This window comes from Erythrolamprus reginae, chromosome 4 (genome assembly GCF_031021105.1).
Source record: "Erythrolamprus reginae isolate rEryReg1 chromosome 4, rEryReg1.hap1, whole genome shotgun sequence".
NCBI lineage: Eukaryota > Metazoa > Chordata > Lepidosauria > Squamata > Dipsadidae > Erythrolamprus > Erythrolamprus reginae.
This window is the reverse complement of record NC_091953.1, coordinates 16,236,430-16,261,264: the sequence shown is the minus strand read 5'-3', so window position 1 is coordinate 16,261,264 and position 24,835 is coordinate 16,236,430. Positions and strand designations below refer to the sequence as shown.

Sequence of the window (24,835 nt, the reverse complement as noted above, 5' to 3'; positions counted from 1 at the left end):
CTCCTCAGGGATTGAATTATGGGTGTGGGCACTCATGCAGGTACTTTCGGCACCTGAGGGGAAAAAGGCTCGCCATAACTGTCCTAGGTCATAGAAATAAAATACATTTAAGATAACAATAGGCTCATGTAGAAAATGTGTCCGGTTCCATTTTGGTTGTAAATAGACAACCCAACCAGTTCTACTGGGCTGTAAAGCTTTTGATGGGTCTTTTTTTTTTTCTTGTAGGCATGTGACAATAGAAACATAGAAGTCTGACGGCAGAAAAAGACCTCATGCTCCATCTAGTCTGCCCTTATACTATTTTCTGTATTTTATCTTAGGATGGATATATGTTTATCCCAGGCATGTTTAAATTCAGTTACTGTGGATTTACCAACCACGTCTGCTGGAAGTTTGTTCCAAGGATCTACTACTCTTTCAGTAAAATAATATTTTCTCATGTTGCTTTTGATCTTTCCCCCAACTAACTTCAGATTGTGTCCCCTTGTTCTTGTGTTCACTTTCCTATTAAAAACACTTCCCTCCTGGACCTTATTTAACCATTTAATATATTTCAATGTTTCGATCATGTCCCCCCTTTTCCTTCTGTCCTCCAGACTATACAGATTGAGTTCATGAAGTCTTTCCTGATACGTTTTATGCTTAAGACCTTCCACCATTCTTGTAGCCCGTCTTTGGACCCGTTCAATTTTGTCAATATCTTTTTGTAGGTGAGGTCTCCAGAACTGAACACAGTATTCCAAATGTGGTCTCACCAGCACTCTATATAGCGGGATCATAATCTCCCTCTTCCTGCTAAGAACCAAACATTTTTCAATCTCTTAACTGATTCTAAGCCAGGTCAAAGATATACAATGATTAACATTTATGAGCACAGTGTCTCTATTAACATCTCTGAGAAAGAGAAATAAAAACACAAACGTAGGACTCAGCCTTTGCATTTTCTCTCTATAACAGACTTCAAGGACTGCCTTGCCTTTAACAATATTTTAGAAAACCAAATATATTTGGGCAGTGACACTGAACTCTACAACTTTCAATCCAGGAGTAAAATAGAAAAATAATGTATTTCAAGGGATTATTAGCATTATTTTAAAACATTATTAGCATGTCCAGTCAACGAAGTAGTGGAAGTGATGTGCCGGTGCCTGGAGGCTGTTGGGGTCTGGATGGGTGTCAACAGACTCAAGCTCAACCTGGATAAGAAGGAGTGACTGTGGGTTCTGCCTCCCAAGGACAATTCCATCTGTCTGTCCATAACCCTGGGGGGGGGGAATTACTGACCCCCTCAGAGAGGGTCCACAACTTGGGCGCCCTCCTCAACCCACAGCTCATATTAGAGAAACATCTTTCAGCTGTGGCGAGGGGGGCGTTTGCCCAGGGTCGCCTGGTGCACCAGTTGCAGCCCTATCTGGACCGGGACTCACTGCTCACAATCACTCATGCCCTCATCACCTCAAGGTTCAACTACTGTAATGCTCTCTACATGGGGCTTTGAAAAGTGTTCGGAAACTTCAGATCATGCAGAATGCAGCTGCGAGAGCAATCATGGGCTTCCCAAGGCATGTCCATGTTACACCAACACTCCGCAGTCTGCATTGGTTGCCGATCAGTTTCCGGTCACAATTCAAAGTGTTGGTTATGACCTATAAAACCCTTCATGGCATCGGACAAGAATATCTCCGGGACCGCCTTCTGCCGCACGAATCCCAGCGACCGGTCAGGTCCCACAGAGTTGGCCTTCTTCGGGTCCCGTCGACTAAACAATGTCATTTGGCGGGACCCAGGAGAAGAGCCTTCTCTGTGGCGGCCCCGACCGTCTAGAACCAGCTGTCCCCAGATATCAGAGTTGCCCCCACCCTCCTTGCCTTTCGCAAGCTCCTTAAAACCCACCTCTGTTGTCAGGCATGGGGGAATTGAAATTTTTTCCCTTCCCCCTAGGCTTATAGAATTCGTACATGGTATGCTTGTTTGTATGATTGGTCTCTTAAAGTGGGGTTTTTTATATTACTTTTTAATATTAGATTTGTTACATTGTTTTCCTTATTGTTGTTAGCCACCCCGAGTCTTCGGAGAGGGGTGGCATACAAATCTAATAAATAAATAAATAAATAAATAAATAAATAAATAAATAAATAAATAAATAAATAAATGACAGAATAATTCTGTTGAAGAAGGAAGGAGCGAATGTGAGAGTCTAGAAAAACCATACAAATTAAGTTTCAGCTTTGCAAGTCTCCCATAGGGGATTCTTTTTGTTGCGTGCCTTCAATGTCTCCTTAGCGGCTCAAAACATAACCACTTTTTAAATGGTGCCTAAATTGAGGAAAGGGAAAAAGTAAATGTGTAGTCCTTTATCTACCAGAATTTGGGTTTATCTGCTTCCTGTTCTTTCTTTTCTTGAGTAGCAGAGAAGTATTTAAATACGGGGTTCTACACCCACACTGGGCAAGTACCAAAGACCTCACAGGCAGACAAGAAGAAAACAAGTCTTTGTTTCAAAGAGGATTTAGGAGGAAAGGGGATTTGGAAGAAGTGCAGGGAACAAGTTAGTAATGCACTGTTTACCTATCTTAGTTTCATGAAACCACCATGTCTTTTAACAAGGATAATTTTAGGAAAGAATGTTGCCTAGTCACCTTCTTGCTGCATTAATGCAGTACATTATCCAGTTATCCTTCTGAAATTACCAAAATCCAGTTCATTATACATATATCCTACTCATTCTGTCTAAAAGGCAACTGTGCAGTGTTTCTTTTAAAAATAAAAATATGAGGACCAAAAAACCCTGGAAACTGTTAACTACCGGTACACAAAGAACCAAATCATAAACAAGTATATCCATGTTTCTTTAGAACTAAATCCAACTATGTTCAAAGGGCTTTACACTCCAGTTAAGTCGTAGCTAGGATTTAATGCTATATCTATTTAAAAATAAAGAACTCAAAAAGGCTTATTTGAGCATTCACATTTTATACATTATGGTCAAACTTAAAAGGCACAAGTCTCAATAGAAAAATGAAAGACTATGCTGGCTTTAGATACTCAATGAGGATGTTCTCCAGGATTCCCACGTCCATATAGATCAGAGGTCCCCAAACTTTTTACACAGGGGGCCAATTCACTGTCCCTCGGACTGTTGGAGGGCCGGACTATAAAAAAAAACTATGAAAAATTCCTATGCACACTACACATACCTTGTTTTAAAGTAAAAAATAAAATGGGAATGTACTATTTAGAGGGGGGAGAAGATCTGAAATTCATACATGAAATTCATAATGGTTAATAAATTAGAAATATAATTGGTGTTGCACTTTTTGAAGGAACATTAAGGAGGAAATTTAATTTAAAAAAATGAATGTAACTGGATGACAAAATTAGGAAAAAAAACTTTTGCAACTTTTTTGATGATTGATATTAGTTACTAACAAAATACTGCATTTTATTCACGGAAAATTAGATGGTACACTGTGTTTGAATGTATGTTGACAGAATTTTTTTAAAAAGTTACCCCCCCCCCCCAAAAAAACCCAGACCTTCCTTCCTCTGTCCCTCCATTCATTTCATTCTTCCTTCCTTTCTTCCTTTTTCCCTCCATTTCTCCTTCCTTCCTTCCCTCCTTCATTCCTCTCCACTTCTCCTTCCCTCCCTCTCTTTCCCTTTTCTTTCTTTCTCTCTCTTTTCCCTGTGCTCTTGTCATTCACCGGCGGGCCTGATAAATGGCCTCAGTGGGCCGCATGTGGCCCACGGGCCGTAGTTTGGGGACCACTGATATAGATGGAGGGAGGGGTACTGTTTTCAATAATTTTCTGAAGTATTTATGACCATATACACTTACAGCAAGGAAAAACAAGGTATTTCTTCACAATAGTAATTTGATATAGCACAATGCAAAAATAGGCAGATCTTACTTTATAAGAGTATCTCTACTTGCATAAGTGAATTAAAAACTGGTTCCATTAGCCTTCAGTGAGACAGTTTAATATAACATATCACCAAGCAGCTTAACTTTCTAGTAACAGTTTCACGGAGGAGTTGGGGTTTTGAAAAGGGTTAAGGGACACCTAGCATAACACTATCATTTCTCTGCCCCTTATTCCATCCAGAGTATTGCCTGGTGGCTCTGTTCAGGATTGTGTGGTCCATCCTGGGACTGGGGGGAGATTGTATTTCCAAATGATCATCTTCATGGTTGCACAGAGGACTTTGCTCCATACCTAATGAACAAAATCACTCAGATCTGTTCTCAGTTGGAACTCGTACCTAATGGTCTATGTGAAATGTCTGGGGAAAGATCTTACCTAGTTAGCTGAGAACAGTTTGATCCTGCTGGACTTGATGAAGTGGACAGGGTCCCCAAAGCTGTCAGTGCAACCACCTGTCAGTTAGATCTTTATCCCTCCTGGCTGATGATAGCTTCTAGGATGGTTACCACCAGGTGCCTACAGGAAGTAATTAATTCCTCAGTGCAGGAAGGGAGTGGCTCTAGTTTGCTCCCTTCTAAAAACAAATATAATCCTCACGTGGCCTGGACAATTTTCATTCAGTTTTCAACTTTTCAGTTTTAGGGAAGGTAGTAGAGAAGGTGGTTGCTTGAAGAAGGCCCTGGATGAAATAGATTAACTGGACCCCTTCTAATCAGGATTCAGGCCTGGTTACAGGACAGAAACATTTGGTTGCATTTGCTGATGATCTCAGAGTGGGATGAGGGTGGTGCTAACATCCTTAATCTCTCAGCAGCCTTCCATACCATTGACCATGGCATCCTTTCGGTCTGTTTGAGATTGGGCAGTGCAGTCTTGCTCTCTGGCCTGTCTCCTTTCTTCAAGGCTGGTTCCAAGTGATGCTGATAGAGAGCGAGAGATCCAATCCACTCTGGCTCCTTGTGGTGTGCTGCAGGCCTTGATGGGAATAATCCTGCATATTTTACTCACCAAAACATATACTTACATTGCTTGCTAACACCTGCTTACCTCCACCTCCTCCATTTCCTTCTACTTCTGTTACTCCCACTTCCTCCATCCTCCAGAGCTATGCCTTTGCCTATTAATGCTATGCTATGTAGAAAACTCTGGACAAAAAAACTTGCTTGAAGTTCTCTATCTGCCTGTCAAGAGCCACAGTGGGTCACTTTCCCATAAAAGCTGGACTGAATGGAAAATGCAAGCAAGATGCTGCATTTCATTACCAATATTTGAGTTCTGAAAAAACTAATGTAAAGAAAAGCAGATGTGTCTTTACTTCATTAACTAGTGAGGAAGAAATACTCTATGGTGACCAAAACTCAATGTATTTGATTTCTACAGTGCTTGAACAATAGGATTATCTATTATAGCTGCTTATTTTGATTACATTCTGAATGTTGTGTTGCAACAGACGGTTTCCGCAGTATAGGTCCTGGTCCTTTAATTCTGTTTTCTTTGATGGTTAACTTCTTCCTTAGTTCTTAAGACAAGGGTTCACCAGGGATTACTTTTTAGCATGTTAGTAGATATAAATCAGTAAATGTAAATTATTATTATTATTATTATAATTATTATAAATAATATTAAATAAATAATTATTTATTCCTGTCAAACGGATGTTAACGTTTTCATAAAGAAACTTCAGAATCTTCTGCTTTCAACACAGAATTGTATGCAACCACTTTTTAAGGAGAGGGAAGCAAGATGCACAGGGCAGTCAAACAAATACAGTGGAACCCCGACATAAGAGCTGCTCTACTTAAGAGCAACTCGAGATAAGAGCTGGGAGGGGAGAGATATTTTTGTTCTACTTACAAGCCCAAATTCGAGATACAAGCGCCAAGGAGCTGTCTCCTGAAGCCAAACGCTAACTTCCGCGTTCGGCTTTAGGAGACAGCTGCGAAGCGGCGCGCGTGTTTTAAAAGGTTGCAGCCGGCCTGGGGGGCTCGGGGGGGTGCTTGCAGCTTTCTTTCTTGCTCTTTTTCTTTCTCTCTTTTACCTTCCCTTCCTCTATTTCTTCTTTTCTTTCTCCTTCCCACCTTCTTCCCTCCCTCCCTCCCTTCACTCATTCCTCTCTTACTCTCCCCTTTCATAAGTTTCCTTGCTTCCTTCCTCTGTTCCTGTCCCTTCCCCCTTTCTTTCTTTCTTTCTTTCTTTCTTTCTTTCTTTCTTTCTTTCTTGCTCTTTTTCTTTCTCTCTTTTACCTTCCCTTCCTCTATTTCTTCTTTTCTTTCTCCTTCCCACCTTCTTCCCTCCCTCCCTCCCTTCACTCATTCCTCTCTTACTCTCCCCTTTCATAAGTTTCCTTGCTTCCTTCCTCTGTTCCTGTCCCTTCCCTCTTTCCTTCCTTCCTTCTCACCCTCCGTCCATTCATTCACCCATTCCTCTCTTGATCGCTTAAAGCCGGTCCCTGGTGCAAAAAGGGTTGGGGACCTCTGTCCTACAGGATTGGGTGGCAGAGAAGTTGAACATATGTAAATTTAAAAGTTTAAGAAAGTTTACAAGTTAAGTGAAAGAAACTTCATTATTCATTTATATGTACATGTACATTTCTTCATTAAAAACATGTCTTTCTGCATAATTTAGACTAACTTTGTGAGTTTTTTGAGGGCTGGAACCAATTAAAATTATTTACATTAATTCCTATGGGGAAAAGTCGTTCGAGATAAGAGCTGCTCGACTTAAGAGCCCAGGTCCGGAACGAATTAAACTCGTATCTTGAGGTACCACTGTAATGCTTTTGGGAGATGAAGCAATCTTTCCTATCCAAATTATCTAGAGATCTACGAGACCGCCTTCTGCCGCACGAATCAAAGCGACCGGTTAGGTCCCACACAGCTGGTCTCCTCCGCGTCCCGTCAACTAAGCAATGTCATTTGGCGGGACCCAAGGGAAGAGCCTTCTCTGTGGTGGCTCCGACCCTCTGGAATCAGCTCCCTCCAGAGATTAGAAATGCCCCCACCCTCCTTGCCTTTCGTAAACTCCTTAAAATCCACCTCTGCCGTCAAGCGTGGGGGAACTGAAACATCTCCCCCTGCCTATGTAGTTTTTTGTGTATGATGACTGTATGTATGTTTTTATGTATTGGGGTTTCTTGTTTTTTAGACTTTTTAAATGTATTATTGTTATTTTAGATTCCAACTATTAGATTTGTTATTATATATTGTTTTTATCATTGCTGTAAGCCGCCCCGAGTCTACGGAGAGGGGCGGCATACAAATATAAATAATAATAATAATAATAATAATAATAATAATAATAATAATAATCTAAAGTACTATATCTTCATGTTCAACAAAAACAAGAGCCCAGGTGGCACAGTGGTTAAAAAACAGTATTGCAGGCTAACTAACTCACCACTCATAGCCAAGAGTTTGATCCTGACCATTTCAAGGTTGACTCTGCCTTTCATCCTTCCGAGGTCAGTAAAATTAGGAGCCAGATTGTTGGGGGGGGGGGATATGTTGACTCTGTAAACACCGTAAAGAGGGCTGTAAAGGACTCTGAAGCAGTATATAAGTCTAAATGACATTGCTATCGGAGACGTCCAGGAATTTCTATATTGCTAAATCCCAAATTTGTCTTCCCTCAGGATGTGGTGGTAGGGTGAGAGAATGATTTCTAACATTTAATCCTTCCACTGCAATATTTCACAATGCCTCTTTTATCATTCCAAGCAATTCTAACAGAGGGGACAGGCAATGCATATTCCACCCTTTTCTGTACAAGTTCTGTACAAGAAAAATCAGTATACAAGCAATTAATTTTTTTGCACTCATATACAGTGATACCTTGTCTTACAAACTTAATTGGTTCCGGGATGAGGTTCTTAAGGTGAAAAGTTTGTAAGACGAAACAATGTTTCCCATAGGAATCAATGGAAAAGTGATTAATGTGTGCAAGCCCAAAATTCACCCCTTTTGCCTCGAAACCCCACCTGTGGACCTCTGTGTTTTTGCGATCCTGCAATTTCATTGAGGTTCTCCTCGCTGGGAAACCCCACCTCCAGACTTTTGTTGCTAGCGAATCGCCCGTTTTTGCACTGCTGGGATTCCCCTGCAGCATCACAAAAACACGTAAGTCCGGAGGTGGGGTTTCCCATGGAGGGGAGCCTCAGGGGAATCCCAGCAGCGCAAAAATGTGTGCTTCACTGGCAACGGAAGTCCAGAGGCGGGGCATCCCAGTGGCGGCGGCGGTGGGTTTGTAAGGTGAAAACAGTTTGTAAGAAGAGGCAAAAAAATCTTAAACCCCGGGTATCTTGAAAAGTTTGTATGACGAGGCGCTTGTAAGACGAGGTATCACTGTAAGTGAAATTTTAAGGGGGACAATTTCCTTGGCACAGAAATCTGTAATACATTTATCATAAGCAAAATGTTCATTTTCAAGGAAGCCTCCTTTCGCGATTCAAAAGCAGCTTGTCTCACACTTGCCATCAACTGTTCAGGCCAGTCTTTGTATTTGGTTTTGTTCTTTTCTTGCTCTCCTTAGCTAAAAAAATAAATCCTGCCTGCCTGCCTTTCCGTCCTCCTGGAACAGATGAAAAGCCCAACTATAATAATAATAATAATAATAATAATAATAATAATAATAATAATAATAATAATAATAATAATAGAAACTTCTGGCATTTAGTCAAACTTGTCCTGACTGAGCATAGACAGCCCCCCCCCCAAAAAACTATAGTTTCAAAAATAAAACAATAATATGCATTTATTTTTTAGGTGCTGAACATCTTATTTTAACTGGTGTTGTAATGTAAGAATTTTAGGAAACAATGGAATGCTTAAGCCAAGTACATAGTTATGCCCCTCCACATAAGGTAATGCTATTGAGTACGACCCTATTTCCTGAAGGATATATTTTTAGTATCTGACCTTTGTTTCACCTTTATTTGCAGATAAACTTTAGTTAAGTCTCACAAGAAAAGTATGTGAAGAAGAAGAGACGAAAGAAAAGAATTATTACCTGGAGAAAAAAGAGCAAACAAAAAAAGTATCTTTTGACAAATCATCAACAAACAACTCAAATATGATATTTAGCGGTTTACCCACTCTTTCCCAGGAGAAGTACTCTTCCTTGATTCTGTCCAAATATGGTCCATTCCCCATAGAAAAACAGGCTGAAGTCCAGACAAAAAATCATTATGACAAATTGAAGGACCACCTCCTATAACAGTACTGTATTTCTCAACCTCAACAACTTTAAGATAGGTGTACTTCAACTCTTTAGAATTTGCCAGATAACATGAGTTTGACTGAAAGAAAGATTATTCCACATGAGTCTACCTCTTCCTATCCCAGCCCCTTAGGGAGGCTTGGCAAGCTTGATCCCGATTATTATATATTCTCCTAAAAATGATTTATATGGCATCCAGCCCAGTATTTGGGATACCAACTGCATGGCTTTAAGCTCAAAGTGGCCTTCCTTCCATTTTACAATATTGCTTCATTGATCAATCCCTTTTTCAATTATTTAGAGATTTTTGCCTACATTTTCAGAAAATATTTCAAGGCCTCATTTTTAAAATTAAAAAAATTACTGTTAGTAATAGTATTTTTAACATCCTCGACCGGCAAACCATTAATGAAAATTTGCAAGGAAAACTGCAGGCCAGTGATGGCAAACCTATGCCATGGGTGCCAGAGGTGGCACACAGAGCCATATCTACTGGCCCGCTAGCCGTTACCCTAGCTCAGCTCCAATGTGCATGTGCGTGCTGGCCAGCTGCTTTTTGGCTTGCCTGGAGGCTCTGGAAGGGCATTTTTGCCTTTCAGTGAGTCTGCGGGGGGGATACGGAGCCTGGAGCCTGGGGAGGGCGAAAAATGGACCTACTGGGCCCACCAGAGTTTGGGAGACGGGCTGTTTCAGGTCTCTGGAGAGCCTCTCTGGATGCTATTTTCGCCATCCCCAGGCTTGAATTACAGGTGTAGGCACTTGCACATGCACAATAGCATACCCAGACATAGAAACATAGAAGTCTGACGGCAGAAAAAGACCTCATGATCCATCTAGTCTGGATAGATATATGCTTATCCCAGGCATGTTTAAATTCAGTTACTGTGGATTTATCTACCACGTCTGCTGGAAGTTTGTTCCAAGGATCTACTACTCTTTCAGTAAAATAATATTTTCTCATGTTGCTTTCGATCTTTCCCCCAACTAACTTCAGATTGTGTCCCCTTGTTCTTGGGTTCACTTTCCTATTAAAAACACTTCCCTCCTGGACCTTATTTAACCCTTTAACATATTTAAATGTTTCGATCATGCCCCCCCTTTTCCTTCTGTCCTCCAGACTATACAGATTGAGTTCATGAAGTCTTTGCTGATACGTTTTATGCTTAAGACCTTCCACTATTTTTGTAGCCCGTCTTTGGACCCGTTCAATTTTGTCAATATCTTTTTGTAGTTGAGGTCTCCAGAACTGAACACAGTATTCCAAATGTGGTCTCACCAGCGCTCTATACAGCGGGATCACAACCTCCCTCTTCCTGCTTGTGATACCTCTAGCTATGCAGCCGAGTATCCTACTTGCTTTTCCTACTGCCCGACCCCATGCTTTCGGCACCTGAGGAAAAAAGGTTTGCCATCACTGGTCTAGGCAAGACTAGTGTGAAAATGTGTGAGCACACACATATACAAGTTTTATGTGATATGTACCACTGAAAAGTCTCAGCAGATGACAGTACCAGGATAGTTTTATCTACATCTACAGTGTGAGACCTGATTAATACATGGATGGAAGACAACCAAGAAATCCCAGTGATAAGAAGCATAAACATCTTGGAGGAAAGCACTGATATGTGCTATCAAGCCAATTACATGGACCAAAGAAGACAAATTCAGATGACTCCACTGCTAAAGTAGCCATTTGATCCTCTTTGTCTAGAGTCTGTAAATTCCTTTTTTAAAATATTTATATTTTAATGTAGATTTTTATATTTTTATATCTGTTGTTTTATTTGATTGCTCACACCGCCCAAAGTTCTTTTTGTGAGTTGGGAGGTTATACAAAGATGAATAATGAATTAATTAGATGTGTCTATGTAGTCATAGAAATAGAATCAAGAACTTACTTGAAAGAGACGTCACCTTTCACTCAAATGAAGGTACCCAACTATCAGTGGAAATTAAGAGTATGTATTCAACACAAATTGATTTGAAAAGCAATCTTATGGTTGCAATAAAAACTTGAAAATATCCACTCCAACCCAGGTTGCCAGGGGCAAATGGGGGGGGGGGAGGCTAATACATTCACTATCAGGCAGTCCTGCTTTAGAAAATAAATTAACACTTCTAATTTTCCTTTGAAAAATCATATAATATTAGGTATGCTAACTTCTTACATTTATGGGATACAGATTAAGCCACATTTTTAGGTACAATCATAACTACAGGATTATTTATATCTTTCCTCTTTAGACACCAATGTATCTCTTTGTAAATGAACGATCTGCAGAATTGATGGATTCCAAGTCTCATCAATTAAATGCCATCGTCTTATGACAGCAAGGCTTGTACAACTTGCTAGGCTCCAATAGCAAAGGCACTTATATGCTGTTTTACAGTGCTTTACAGCCCTCTCTAAGCGGTTTACAGAGTCAGCATATCGCCCCCAACAATTTTAGGTCCTCATTTTACCCACCTTAGAAGGATGGCAGGCTGAGTCAACCTTGAGCTTGGGTGAGATTTGAACTGCCAAATTGCAGGCAGCCAGCAGAAGTGCACTCTAACCACTGTGCCATCGTGGCTAGAACATTTAAGAGTGGTTTCCTTTATTGCTCATCTATAGACAGAATTTTGCCAGATTAAAGCAACTATTGGCATAATTACTGATATATTCTAGGAATAGCCACAGAGAAGCTATTTTAACCCTCTTTCTGCAGAACAAACTTTGGAAGCTCCAAAGTTCTTTGCTCTCTGGCATGGGGGAGTTGAGACTTTCCCTCCCCCTAGGCTTATAAAATGTATGCATGGTATGTCAGTATGTATGATTGGTTTCTAAATTGGGGTTTTTTAAATTAACTTAAATATTAGATTTGTTTATATTGTATTATTATTGCTGTTAGCCGCCCCGAGTCTGCGGAGAGGGGCGGCATACAAATCTGATTAATAAATAAATAATAAATAAATAAATCTCGTCCCCCCCCCACCTTTTTTTCTGACTGTAATACATGAGAATGGTGTGATTGTGCAGTAACGATTGTTTTCAATATTTATGGGTTTTAAATGTAGCTTTTTATCTAATATTGGATTTGTATTCTGTATATTGTATTATTGTTGTTGTGAGCCGCCCCGAGTCTTCTGAGAGGGGCGGCATACAAATCTAATTAATAATAATAATAATAATAATAATAATAATAATAATAATAACAGTTCTTTCCTGCTGGAAACCAAGATTACATTGCACATCACATTATGACACCGACACTGTAGGTTCTTGGGAAGATGTGCTGTGTATGAAGGCCAACACCAGTTTAAAAATCTGAGACTTCACACTGTTGTGAACAGATAATATCATCCTTGATAGTTGTGGCATTTTAAGCATTGTTTTGTCCAATTTGAAGAGAGTTAATTATTCAAGCTATTATCAAGCAGTAGAAGCCTCCATTAAACTCCCCCAGTTTACTATAATTTCAATTATTCAGCCAGACACGAGTCCTCCAAATTTGCAGAACAAAACTTTCAAATGACATAAGCCAGAGGTATAATAGAACTAAGAATTAATTTGTGGGCTTTCATTCCTATTCCGTCCTGCTAAGCAGCCTTCAATATTATGAAGGAATTACAGACACAACTCAACTGCAGCATTACTCATGCACCTGCGAACCCAAGCAATATGTACCATGTGAGGACTGGAAAGGAAATGTTCATAGTACAGTAATACCTCGTCTTATGAACCTAATTGGTTCCCGGGGGAGGTTCGTAAGGCGAAAAGTTCGTAAGACGAAACATTGTTTCCCATAGGAAACAATGTAAAATGAATTAATGCGTGCAACGGAAAAAAACCCGCAAAAAAACGCCGCCGCCCGGCTGTCACCTATTGAAACAGCCGGGCGCTTCTTAGCGTTCTCCCAATGCCGAACCCAGAAGTTCAGCAAAAGTTCGGGTGGCCACCGAGAAGCCCCGTCTGTCCGTCTGTCACCTTTTGAAACAGCCGGGGGGCTTCTCGGCGGCCTCCCGAACCCGAACTTTTGCCGAACTTCCAGGTTCGGCATTCGGGAGGCCGCCGAGAAGCCCCGCCACCCGGCTGTCAGCTTTTGAAACAGCCGGGGGGCTTCTCGGCGGCCTCCCAAACGCTGAACCCAGAAGTTCGGGTTTGGCGTTCGGGTTCAGGAGGACGCTGAGAAGCCCCTGGCTGTTTCAAAAGGTGACAGCCAGGCGGCGGGGCTTCTCGGCGGCAGGTTCGTAAGACGGAAAAAGTTCGTAAGAAGAGGCAAAAAAATTCTGAACCCCGGGTTCGTATCTCAGATTGTTCGTATGGCGAGGGGTTCGTATCATGAGGTACCACTGTATTTCTGTGCACTTGGATGTTTGGGAATGTGACAAGATGATGTGAGTGGTAATTTTAAAGAAAATGGAAAAGAAAACAATCTGTATATGGAGTAGCTTATAACCCCTGACTTTTCATAGAATCTAGAACTGGTAACAGAAATGAATTATGTGCTGTAAGAATTTTTCAGTTCTCCCAACCCCCCGTATGTTATGAAATATTTCTGGAATAAGGAAAAATAAACACCTTTCTTGTGCAATTCTTCGGAAGCTGCCCGCCTCTGCCATTTAGAGCCAGGTGCTTATCTGTTAATAAAGTATAGGACTAAAACTGATGAGAGATTCATGGTTCTTCATTATTAGTCAATTCAGGCCAGCTGACAAGAGCTGTTACATGAAAATGTAATTCCTGTTATAGCATCTTGATTGAAATAACAATAGTAGTAATTAAAAGTGATAGTTATATATCTGTTAGGTTTGAGAATTAAGACATTCTTTTTTAATCTTCTTTTCATGTTACATAATAAAGAATGGGAAGATTTTGATGGGAAGGGAATATTTCTTTTTCTTCTCGAAACTTCAGCTATGCTGCAGATCTGCATGGCAGTGTTCTTATTAAAGAAAGAGGCATACACTAATATTTTATTGCTATTTTTTTACTTTTTCCTGTATTAGTGGCATAGTATCCTTGGCTGCTTGAATTCCAAACAAAGTTTGCTGCAATTTGAAGACAAAGTTTAGAAAGCCTAATTAATCACTGTATGGTTAATATATGAATACACATACACAGGATTGCACTGGACACGAGAATCGTTGCAAATTACTCATACTTCACTGGGCACAACCTAAACTTTTGCATAATTTTGCCACCTCTGCATTAGCAGTTGTTTTCAAAGTGAAACAAAATCAACAGCTAACTTTTTCCAGCAATCTTTACACAAGAAAATTCATTGGAAAGGATCAAATATTAAGTGATAAATATGACATTAATTGCTAGTATTTTAGCTCTCCCCAGAATTATTTGGTCCTCGATGGAGTAGTTAAAAAAAAATAACGCTGTGACATTATTCATTCTAATGGGGTTTGCTCAACTCGCTTATGAATGAACTGATCATGAAAAGAAAAATATACAGAAGCTGTAAATTTAGAAGAAAGTTGTTATATTTAAAAAGAAATCTACTCTGCAGTTGTGGGGAATACTGATAATAATAACTTAAAAAACAAATAACTGTCATTGCTTTATTTTAATAAAACAATTATACTAACAAGAAATTATACTGCCAGACAATGCCTTATATATAATAGAACAGAAACCTAAAACAATGCCACACAACCCATATATCTAACAGAAGATTTGAAAGTTAAGTTAATATTCAGTTTCACATCAGCTTCTTGTTAAGCAAGCAAGTAGGCTTAAAACCTATCATGAGCTAGACTTTTAAATGTTGATTTTACCCTATGCACACTGGGGTAGTCTTCTGCTTTTATCAACACCTAAGCCATCATGTTCAATTTTAAAAAACTGAATTATTTTTGAAACAACTGGCAATATAAATAATCTTCTCTATATTTAAACAATAAAAATAACAAACATAATAGCAGTGGGAAAATTCAAATCTGAAAAAGAGATGGGAAAGGCAACACAAAATCGAAATCCGATGAGCATGGGAAAAAAAGAGAGTGTTTATAGGAAGCTTCACCTTGTCCTCAAAGAAGAGAAAAGGGTTACATGCTGTTAGTAGGAGTGGGTAAAAAGGCACAAGACGTCAAGATGGGAGGGGGTGAATTTCTCAATCAATTTAAAATCATTAGCCAAGTCTCTGGATACAGCTACTACTTTTTAATTTAAGTGGAAGGGAAGGGTGGGTGGATGGGTGGAGGGAAGAATTTTAAGTGCCAGGAACTTTTACCAAAACGTGGGTCAAGTCTTGGATCTAGCCAAGATGTAGTCTTGTTCTTATGGTTTATGTAGTAAATTTCTCCATCCTGGGTCATGGCTTGTTCCCATCCTTCAGGGAGCGGGCCTGTAACACAGAAGGAAGCAATTCATAGTAGGCTGTGCTATGCCTGCTGGAAAAAAGTAGCTAAACTTAGAAAAGAAACCAACCCCAGTTAATTTACATAAAACACAGCACACATGAAACTAATTTTTTCAGCATATCATGGCTCTGAGGATTTAAGGGAAAAGAAGAATACTATAGCTGTGTTGCAATAAAACATTTGTTTCAAACATTTAGAGTGGGGAAACAAATTAAAATGCCCTAAAATTTAACCCATCTTTTGGTTATTCTAAATTCTTCCTATTGTGAAAATGGAAAGGAAGGGAGAAGTTACAAGTCAGGCTCTATTGCCTGGCTTCATAATATTTGAAAAAACAACATTTTTGTCTTGGCATCTTTTTCAGAATTACTCGAACATTTGTATTCCAGGACATTTCAAAACTCTATTTAGACATAATTCTGTTCCTATTTATCTATGTTAATCTTCCATATTTTGTATATTATTATTTATATTGTACAATTGTTTTTATGTGAAAAGGTGGAAGTTCTATGTAAAAACAATGTCCTGCAGGAACTCAATAAAGAGGCTGTATTTATTGATACATATTGTGTATCATCATTGAGCCCTTAGCCATACTTATGCTAATTTTGGGCTGGCAAATCATTGGATAATTTATGAGAAATAATCTCCCCCCACCCTTTATATACCGTAAAATGCAAGAGGGGTCTGTTGGTCTTCAGATTCTTTGAACTATAATTTCAGAAATCTAAGACCATTTTTTGATCTTTAACCATGAACTTACAGTGGACAACTGGAGGGCAACTGCTTCTGTACTAAAGAATGGGAAAAGCAATCATGTAATTTTCACAGGTTTGGTAAGACCACAAATAAATTAGAGGATAAAAGAACTATATAAACCATTAATCAGGGAGAAACTTGTTTATTAGCTGGGAACAACAATGTCCTGTTTTAATGAGCATTGCTAATGTTCCATATTGAAACATCACAGTAGAACATGCTCCACTTAGCTTCAATGGGAAACGCGCATTAATTATGAAAATCTATGGAAATTATGTAGAAAATGGAAAGTGATTAGCTAACAAACTTTCAATGTTATTTCAAGAAAAATAGAGAGAATGAACTCTTAAGTTGGGAAGGTCGACCAAGAAAGAGTAAAAGGAAGATAAGAAGAGTGCAGAAAAATAGAAAAGTTTGTTTGCATTGTCTTTTTCAAAAAATTCAAACTACTGATAAAGATAATAAAGTTATACTGCCAAAATCTTTGCTCATTTCACTTTTGTTTAATGAAATCTTGAAAATATAAGTCAGAGTTCTGCTAGCTTTATTACTCCAATTCTTTTCAAACCCCATAGAGTTTGAGAAAAACAAAATTGCCAAATCAGTATAATTTCATCCAAAACAACTGTGGCAAATATTCTTAACTCTTATTTCCTACACCATCCTCAAACTTTTTCAACAGGTAAATATTGGGGCTATATTGCAGCGCCTTGCTTCCTAATTGTAGGAAGTCTTGTTGATTATTTTTAACAATAGCCTATAGCATTAACAGTTTATATCTGTGCCTACATCTATCTAGGTCAGAATTTATTTTTAATTTTACAAATCAGTTCATCTCATATGCTACTTTAACAAGCCATCGTTTGAAAACATTCAATACATTATCCAGGATAATGTAGTGGATTTCATATTAGTAATATTCTTCCCCCTTCACATATGTTTTTCCCTGATCTGAGCAAATACAAAGAAGCAAAATGAAATGCCAAACTTGACCTTGTTCTGCTGAAAAAATACCATAAAGAAATTCCATAAAAATGATGTGAAGTTCAAACAGCAATTATTATTTTTTGCTTTCATATTTCAGGACAGAATCTGTAAATGACTTAAAATATACGAATAGTATTGAATGCCCGGATAGGCTTGCAAAAAACTGATATATCATTTAATGTTGTAAGCTGCCCAGTTAAGTACTTGAGGTGGGTGGCTATATCATGTAAATAAAATAAAACCATTCAAGAATTGTCTATTTTCAGCCACTAATTCTACTTATGATTAGTATGTTGTCGAACCAAAGACTAAATACTATTTTCACAAAACAATTCTGAATTTCATACAATGCCATTAAATCATGTCTCGCTGTTACATCCTGGGTCAAGATGAAACGGTGTTTGCTAAGACTACATTTGCCACCAGAATAATTTACAGTGTTCTCTCCACATTCTTAGATACCCATAATTATCATTTTTTTTTTACCAAGCTTAGGAAGCATGACTAATTACAAATCTCGATTACTCCTCGGCAAGGAATGTCTTTTCAAATCAGCAACATGTCTTATTGTATAGACAGATTCATAAATTACTACTGTGAAACTTTTTATACTCTTCAAATCATGGTTTCAAAGGGGGGGACGACACACTTATTTTGCTAAAAATCCTTGGAGATTTCTATAAACATCTTTTTCTGTAACTTTAAACAAACTCTTTATCTATCATATAAACCAATGTTCTCACATAAAAGCCTCTCCTTGAACATGATAGAATAACAGTAGAACATCATCTACATTTCTTTATACTATCATCTTTTCTTAATCTTCTAGAAGAAAAACCAGCAGATGAAGAATATAGGCCTATGGAACAAGCCTTAGCCATTTAAAGTACAACATCTATTTTCCGCACGAATCCCAGCGACCGATTAGGTCCCACAGAGTTGGCCTTCTCCAGGCCCTGTCGACTAAACAATGCGGTCTGGCGGGACCCAGGGGAAGAGCCTTCTCTGTGGCTGCCCCGGCCCTCTGGAATCAACTGCCCCCAGCACCGCCCCCACCCTCCTTGCCTTTCAAAAGTTTCTGAAGACCCACCTTTGTCACCAGGCATGGGGAAACTGACATTCCCCTAGCTATTATGGTTTATGTATGGTCTGTTAGGTTGTGTGATTGTCTTATTTTTATAATAAGGGCTTTAAATTGTTTTTAACATTAGATTTGTACATGATGTATTGTTGTTGTGAGCCGCTCCGAGTCCTCGGAGAGGGGCGGCATACAAATCTAATAAATTATTATTATTATTAATTATTATTATTATTCTTAATCATAAAAGTATTTGCCGATACAAATGTTTTAATAAAGGCTACATCTTTATTTCAAATGGACAAGATATGGACTGAGATGTGGATTAGTTAGCATTCAGATCGAGAGCCTGGATTTTTTTCCCCCTGCCAAAATGAATGGAGAAGCTACAGATTAATAATCCAGGGCTTTTCTCTCAAGGAAAGACAACTATTTCAGATCACTCACTATACAAAAACTTGTAGCAGACATATATTACATATTATTATATTCTTTCAAATTCCAGCCAAGTTTTTTTTACTTGGATGTGACTTGTGGGGACAAGATGAGTCAGATGAAACTCACAATTCTACAACCACTATTAACAATAAGGGTTGAAATGGCACTCGGGTATAGAGAAATGCTTTCACAAGTCTGTCCTTGCTGAGGACTGAGTCGAAAGCTGGAGGCCCTAGCAACAGGAGGGGGCTTTCAGTTCTGACAATCAACTGAAGGCGAGAGTTAACCCAGTCCTGGATGCTATCTCAACCCACTATGGATAATTTCTCCTTCACAGGTTGCCCCCCCCCCCCCAAAGTTCATTTTTCTTCAATACTCTATTTAGTTTGTTCTTTTGTAGAGTATACTTTATTTTTCATTTCAAATCTTCTGCACATTTGATACATCAACTAAACTCTATGAACTTTGGAGGCAAATTCATGAATGTAAGTAAGATGATGAACAAACAACTAAAGTAATTGTAAATGGGGACTATATAGAGAATTTCAATATAAAGAAAGGAACAAGACAAGGATGCCGGCTATCGCCTTTATTATTTATATTGACTTGGGAAGTCTTGAACAGGAATATCAGACAAAATCCAGAAATTAAAGGAATAAAGATAAGAAAGACATTATGTGTATTATATACCTGTAAATAACTTTGAATATTAATTTGAAGGCAGAAAATTAATTATTAAAATGTTGAAAAGATGGTGGGAATGACAAGAGGAAGACAGGCTTAGAAAAGAGGGTTGAATGGCAAAATGTAATGGGAACAGCAACACACCTCTCCCTGTACAGTCCAATGTGATTTCCTCCAATCCAAAGCCTAGTCCATTCAGATTTCTCAGGACTGTGTGGTTCTTTACACCCCAAGTAAAAATTGTGCTTTGAAGCACAAGGAAACATTAATGTAACAGCTATAGGCACCCACTTAAGGCAGCTACATCTCTTCTCAAGCTATTAACATGGTTTTAAGGACATACAGGTATATGTTTGACATTCCTTTGCTATAAAAATGTGTTCCATATTGCTTAAATCACTTGGCAACACGGAATTCAGAAAATATTGTACGTATGTCTGAAAAGTATTTATTTATATGACAAACTAAAGCCAACAAAAGCCACTATGATAATAAATATACCAAGATATAAAAGAAACAAAACTGAGAAAGTTTTCAACATGATAAGGGAAAGCCCAGGAAAGGGATAATGAAGATTTGCATATACTTAAGGCATTTTGCACAAATCCTCATATACAGTTTGAAAAATTAGAACGTTTCAAAAGAATCAAGCTTACTTCCTCCACTGCCATAACATTTTCTAGTCATAAATTTGTATTTTATTTCTCATAGGAAGTATCTGTTTGATAAATACTTTATATGGAAGACAATCTGTATAACATCCATTTTCAATAACAAATCTCAGCAATAATGACAAATGATAAGCATAAACTTTATATACTAAACGTTATACTTCTTGCAATTCTCTAGAAATGTTGGTTGGTTTCTCCTTACCAGTTGCTGAATTCATTATATTCTGCTGCACTGGAGGGCTTGTAGGAGCAGTAACATTCATTTGGGAAAGGAGGGTCTTCCTTGGATCCTGCCATGTTGTTGTCTGATCAATGTGACTAAAACAAAACAGATTAAACTGTTAACTGCCACATAAGTGAAACAATATGAAAATGTATAATGAGCAGTTTAAAAAATGAGCAATGAATCTGACAGTCCTGAAAAAATCTGCTCCAAATCATTGCAGCCACAGGCAAAATTAATGCAGTGTCCAAGTGTTTTGGGTGATGTGTGTTATGAAAAACAAGTCACAGAATTTAGAAATTGCTTTTGAAATTCAGAAATACTTGTGGGGTCTGAATTTCAAGTCAAACGGAATCCTGCTGGAACATATACACATTCATATTAGGCCCATCTAGGGTAGCATTTAGAATATTTGACAGATTGTCAGCTGTTGGTTTCAATCTTGAAGGTGGCCAACTGGTATTTTCTGACTTGTTTGTGTTCCTAGAACAATATTAATTTCAATAAAAGAGCTTTTTCATTAAACAAAATTAAATCAGACAGGAAGTATTGAAATATTTAAATAATTAAAGTTAGACAGGTATCTAAGATACATTTACATCTGATAAATGTATCTTATAATTATAAAACTTATATTTTTTTAAAAAAATTATAAAATTATAATTATATAAGTATAAAAGAGTCCACCGGGAGTGGAGCGGCATATAAATCCAAATAAATAAATAAACAAAAACAAAGATTTAAATAATAAATATATTATATATAAATATATAATGTCAAATATTTCACTTGTGATCAACTTCTTTACCTAACGCATTTATGTTTTAATGTCAAACCTTTATGCATTTCTTCCTGTCAATGCTCACAACATTCAGAATTTATTAGACATAATATAACAAAAATTTACATAAAGAATTAAGTAAAACATGGGCAATGTTATCAATATTCTCTTGAAGTTTTTTTTAATGTAGTCCACAACAGTACCATATGTATGGGGGATGTGCAAATGTAAGGGGTGTGCATAAATGCACCAGAGTGCCTCCCGTCCCCTGTCCTAATGTTTCTCTTTTCCTAGTATCATGTATATAAATATTATTGTATCGTTGTCAACCACTAATGCGTACTTGACTAAATAAACAAACAAACAAACAAACAAACAATGGATTATTAAAGTAACAAATGCAAAAAGTTGGGTTTTTGAAAGTGTGAAATATTATACTGTCTGTTACTATTTTGAATTTCTCAAAATGGAAGACGTAGACATAGAAATAGAGAATAGATTTCTGAATACTATTTTTACTATTCAGTCAGTCCCTGCAGAACGACCTGCTAACTACAAATATCATCCATCTATGAAACCAAATCTGGATACTCTCTGATTTTTGTCATATTGATTTCGGGTAGCTCTCAACCTATGCAGTTGAAGGTTGAAAGTTAAGATGGGCGCTAAATGAACAGTAGTTATGACCAGTCCTTGGAATTCTGGACATTCCAGCAGTCCCTCAGCCGTGTGATCGGCAACCAGTTTGCACTTATGACAACGTTGCAGCCATATCATTATTCTTTGAAAGTTAAGTTGCATGAGAAATTGCATCGTGAACATGACTCTTAAAGAAAACACCTAGAACAGTGATGATAAACCTCTTTGTCCTCAGGTACCAAAAGCAAGCGTGTACATGCTATCATATGCAGACATATGCCCACAACCATAATTCAATGCCCCCCAAGCCCCACCCCCATGCATGCATGCGCAAACCCATGCTCCCCCATTTCCCGACTTCTGGTGGTCCCAGTAGACCCATTTTTCGCCCTCCCCAGATTTCAGAGGCTTCCTTGGAGCCTGGGGAGGGTGCTACCACCCCAGAGGTCCTCTGGAGGCCAAAAAGTATTATTATTATTATTATTATTATTATTATTATTATTATTATTATTATTATTATTTATTGGATTTGTATGCCGCCCCTCTCCGTAGACTCGGGGCGGCTAAAATGCCTTCCCAGGGGTTCTGTGTGATCTGAAAATCAGCTGGCTGGTGCTGGAACTGAGTTACGGCAACTGTTCATGCGCTGGCAGATATGGCTCCGCATGCAACTTATGGCATACATGCCATAGATTTGCCATCATGGACCTAGAATATATACCACTAATTCATACAGAAACACACTAACTTTCTACAAAATGGGTAATAGATGCAGGGATGGGATATAAAGCAGCAGATTGATTATTCTAAGTCAAGGATGTCAAACTCAAGGTCCACAGGCTGGATCTGGCCCACGGGGGCCTTAGATCTGGCCCGCAGGGCCACCCTGGAAACAGCGAAGGACTGGCCCATGGTGTTTCTTCCAGCAAAAACAAAGCTTAGGAGGGCCCTGTGGAACTGGCGGAGCGTTGCAGGAGGCTGGCAATGCTGAAAATGGAGTTTGGAAGCTCATTTTCACTGGCAGAGTGCTCAGGTCACCACAGGCCTCCCAGACATAATTGATGTCAAGATGGCCAGGCCCACTTTCCATGCTCCTCCATGGCCCTTCCGAGGTTAAACACAACCTGATGCAAATTCAATAAATAAAATTGAATATGACGTCCCTGTTCTAAGTGGTAAACACACATATCCATCCATCCAATTAAGCATTCCCCATTTCACTAAGTTCATGCAAACACAAAAGTGCAGGATCCAAAAATTCTATCCATTTGTACCATTAAATAAATGAAAAGCAGAAGATGACTTCAGTTAACGGAAGAAAGTATTTGTAGATGACTGCCCATTTTGCCACACACATCTGTCATTCAGTATTTATTTATTTATTTACTTACTTACTTACTTACTTACTTACTTACTTACTTACTTACTTACTTACTTACTCATTCACTCCTCAGTCACTCATTCAATTTTTATGCCACCCAACTCTCTAGGGACTCTAGGCGGCTCACAACCAAAAATATAAAACATCCAAATAATACTAAAACCTCTAAAATAGTTACTATTTTTCAGCTAGAAAACTATTAACTGTCTACTGGAGCAAAATCTCCCCATGTTAAATGTTATTTTCACTACAATCCTGCAGTCAGCCTGGAACTCACAACTCATATGTAACTGAAAAACACTCTCTTATCTTCTTTAGTTCAGCCTGCAACGTGCTTTACAATAAACTGTTGTATTTGGACACCATTCAAAAGGAAGTGACGAAAGTTCCATATAATTCTTCCAATCCCTTTTTAATAAGATGCATTCAAATCCTAGATAATCCTTCCCTCTCCCTTCTGAAATAAAATAAGTTTATAGGAAAATGTAGCTCAAAAACTAGCGACCCACAACATGCTTCGAACATTCATTTTAAAAATTAGAATAATAGATGAAGTTGACCAATTATATTAAAATAAAAATACAGCAACTTCTCACAGATCCTTTCAAGAGAAACCGCAGCCCAGTGTTTACAAAGAACTGACTTTCAGTCCTTTAATATGGTCTGTTGTTCTAAGGCAGTGATTTTCAACCTTTTTTGAGCCGCGGCACATTTTTTTGCATTTACAAAATCCTGGGGCACACCACCACCCTAAGACACTCTTCTCTTTTTCCATCCGTCCCCTCCCCCCCCTCTCTGTGTGTGTATACACACTCTTGAACCATTTCCAAAAACAGGTGAGGGCTGGGTTTTTTTTCTCTCTTATTCTTTGGGTGCTTTTTATCATATGCTTTAAATCAAGAGTCACTTCTCTCTCTCTCTCTCGTTTCTCTCTCTTTCCTCTCATTCTCTGTCTCAATCATTTTCTCATTTCTCTTTTTCCCTCCCCTTTTTTCTCTCATTTCTCTCTCTCCCTCCCTTCCTCTCCTTTTCTCTCTCTTTCTCTCTTGCTTTCTTTCTCTCTTTTTCTTTTCTCTCTCTTTCGCTCTCTCTTGCTTTCTCTCTCTCATTCTTGCTTTCTCTCTCTTTGTTTTCTTTCTCTCTCTTGCTTTCTCTGTCTCTCTCACTCTCTTTCTCTCTCTCTTGCTTTCTCTCTCTTGCTTTCTCTCTCTCTCTCACTCTCTCTCTCTCAGCAAAAAGTTGCGAGACCAGAACCTGAGCTTCCTTCTTCGCGGCACACCTGACCATATCTTGCGGCACACTAGTGTGCCACGGCACACTGGTTGAAAAACACTGTTCTAAAGCATATCTGACTCCTACTCAGCATGAATCTCGTATTACAGTTGCCGATATATTTTTTTTCAGAAGAGAAGAAATAAGCACTAGAAGGTAAACAGCTGACTTGGAAGAAAATAGGCGTTGATTGCTTACCTGAACGCCTCTTCTCGTACGGTGAGTGGGTACAGCAGTCACATGGGTTGCTCCTGTCCAATCCGTTGGAACTGAGCCTAGTATTAAAAAAGACTGCTGGATCCGCCCCTTCCCCAGAATTCGCGAATCCGTAGACTAGGCTCAGTAGTGAAGCTCTTTAATGTTCAACTCTCATGTGTTATAAGAAATTAGAATAGAAGGTAAAGAAGACCACACAAGGGAGGGAA

At 38.6% G+C, this 24,835-nt stretch overlaps 1 protein-coding gene across 13 annotated transcripts in view; it reads right to left on the bottom strand.

Annotated features, from left to right (window-relative positions):
- YAP1 (Yes1 associated transcriptional regulator) overlaps window positions 1-24,835 on the bottom strand; it is a 109,255-nt gene that overhangs the window by 31,712 nt on the left and 52,708 nt on the right. For 8 of the 13 annotated variants that reach the window (XR_011558935.1, XR_011558937.1, XR_011558936.1 and 5 more), the window contains exons 3-4: window positions 20,317-20,432; window positions 15,368-15,481 (exon numbers count right to left, since the gene is read on the bottom strand). Coding sequence is in view for 9 of the 13 variants with exons in the window: in XM_070749684.1 (XP_070605785.1) it covers window positions 15,368-15,481; window positions 20,317-20,432 (230 nt within the window). In the remaining 4 variants the exon portion in view is untranslated. The remainder of the gene's footprint in view (window positions 1-15,367; window positions 15,482-20,316; window positions 20,433-24,835) is intronic. The other 5 variants (XR_011558938.1, XM_070749688.1, XM_070749686.1 and 2 more) reach the window with 1 other exon arrangement.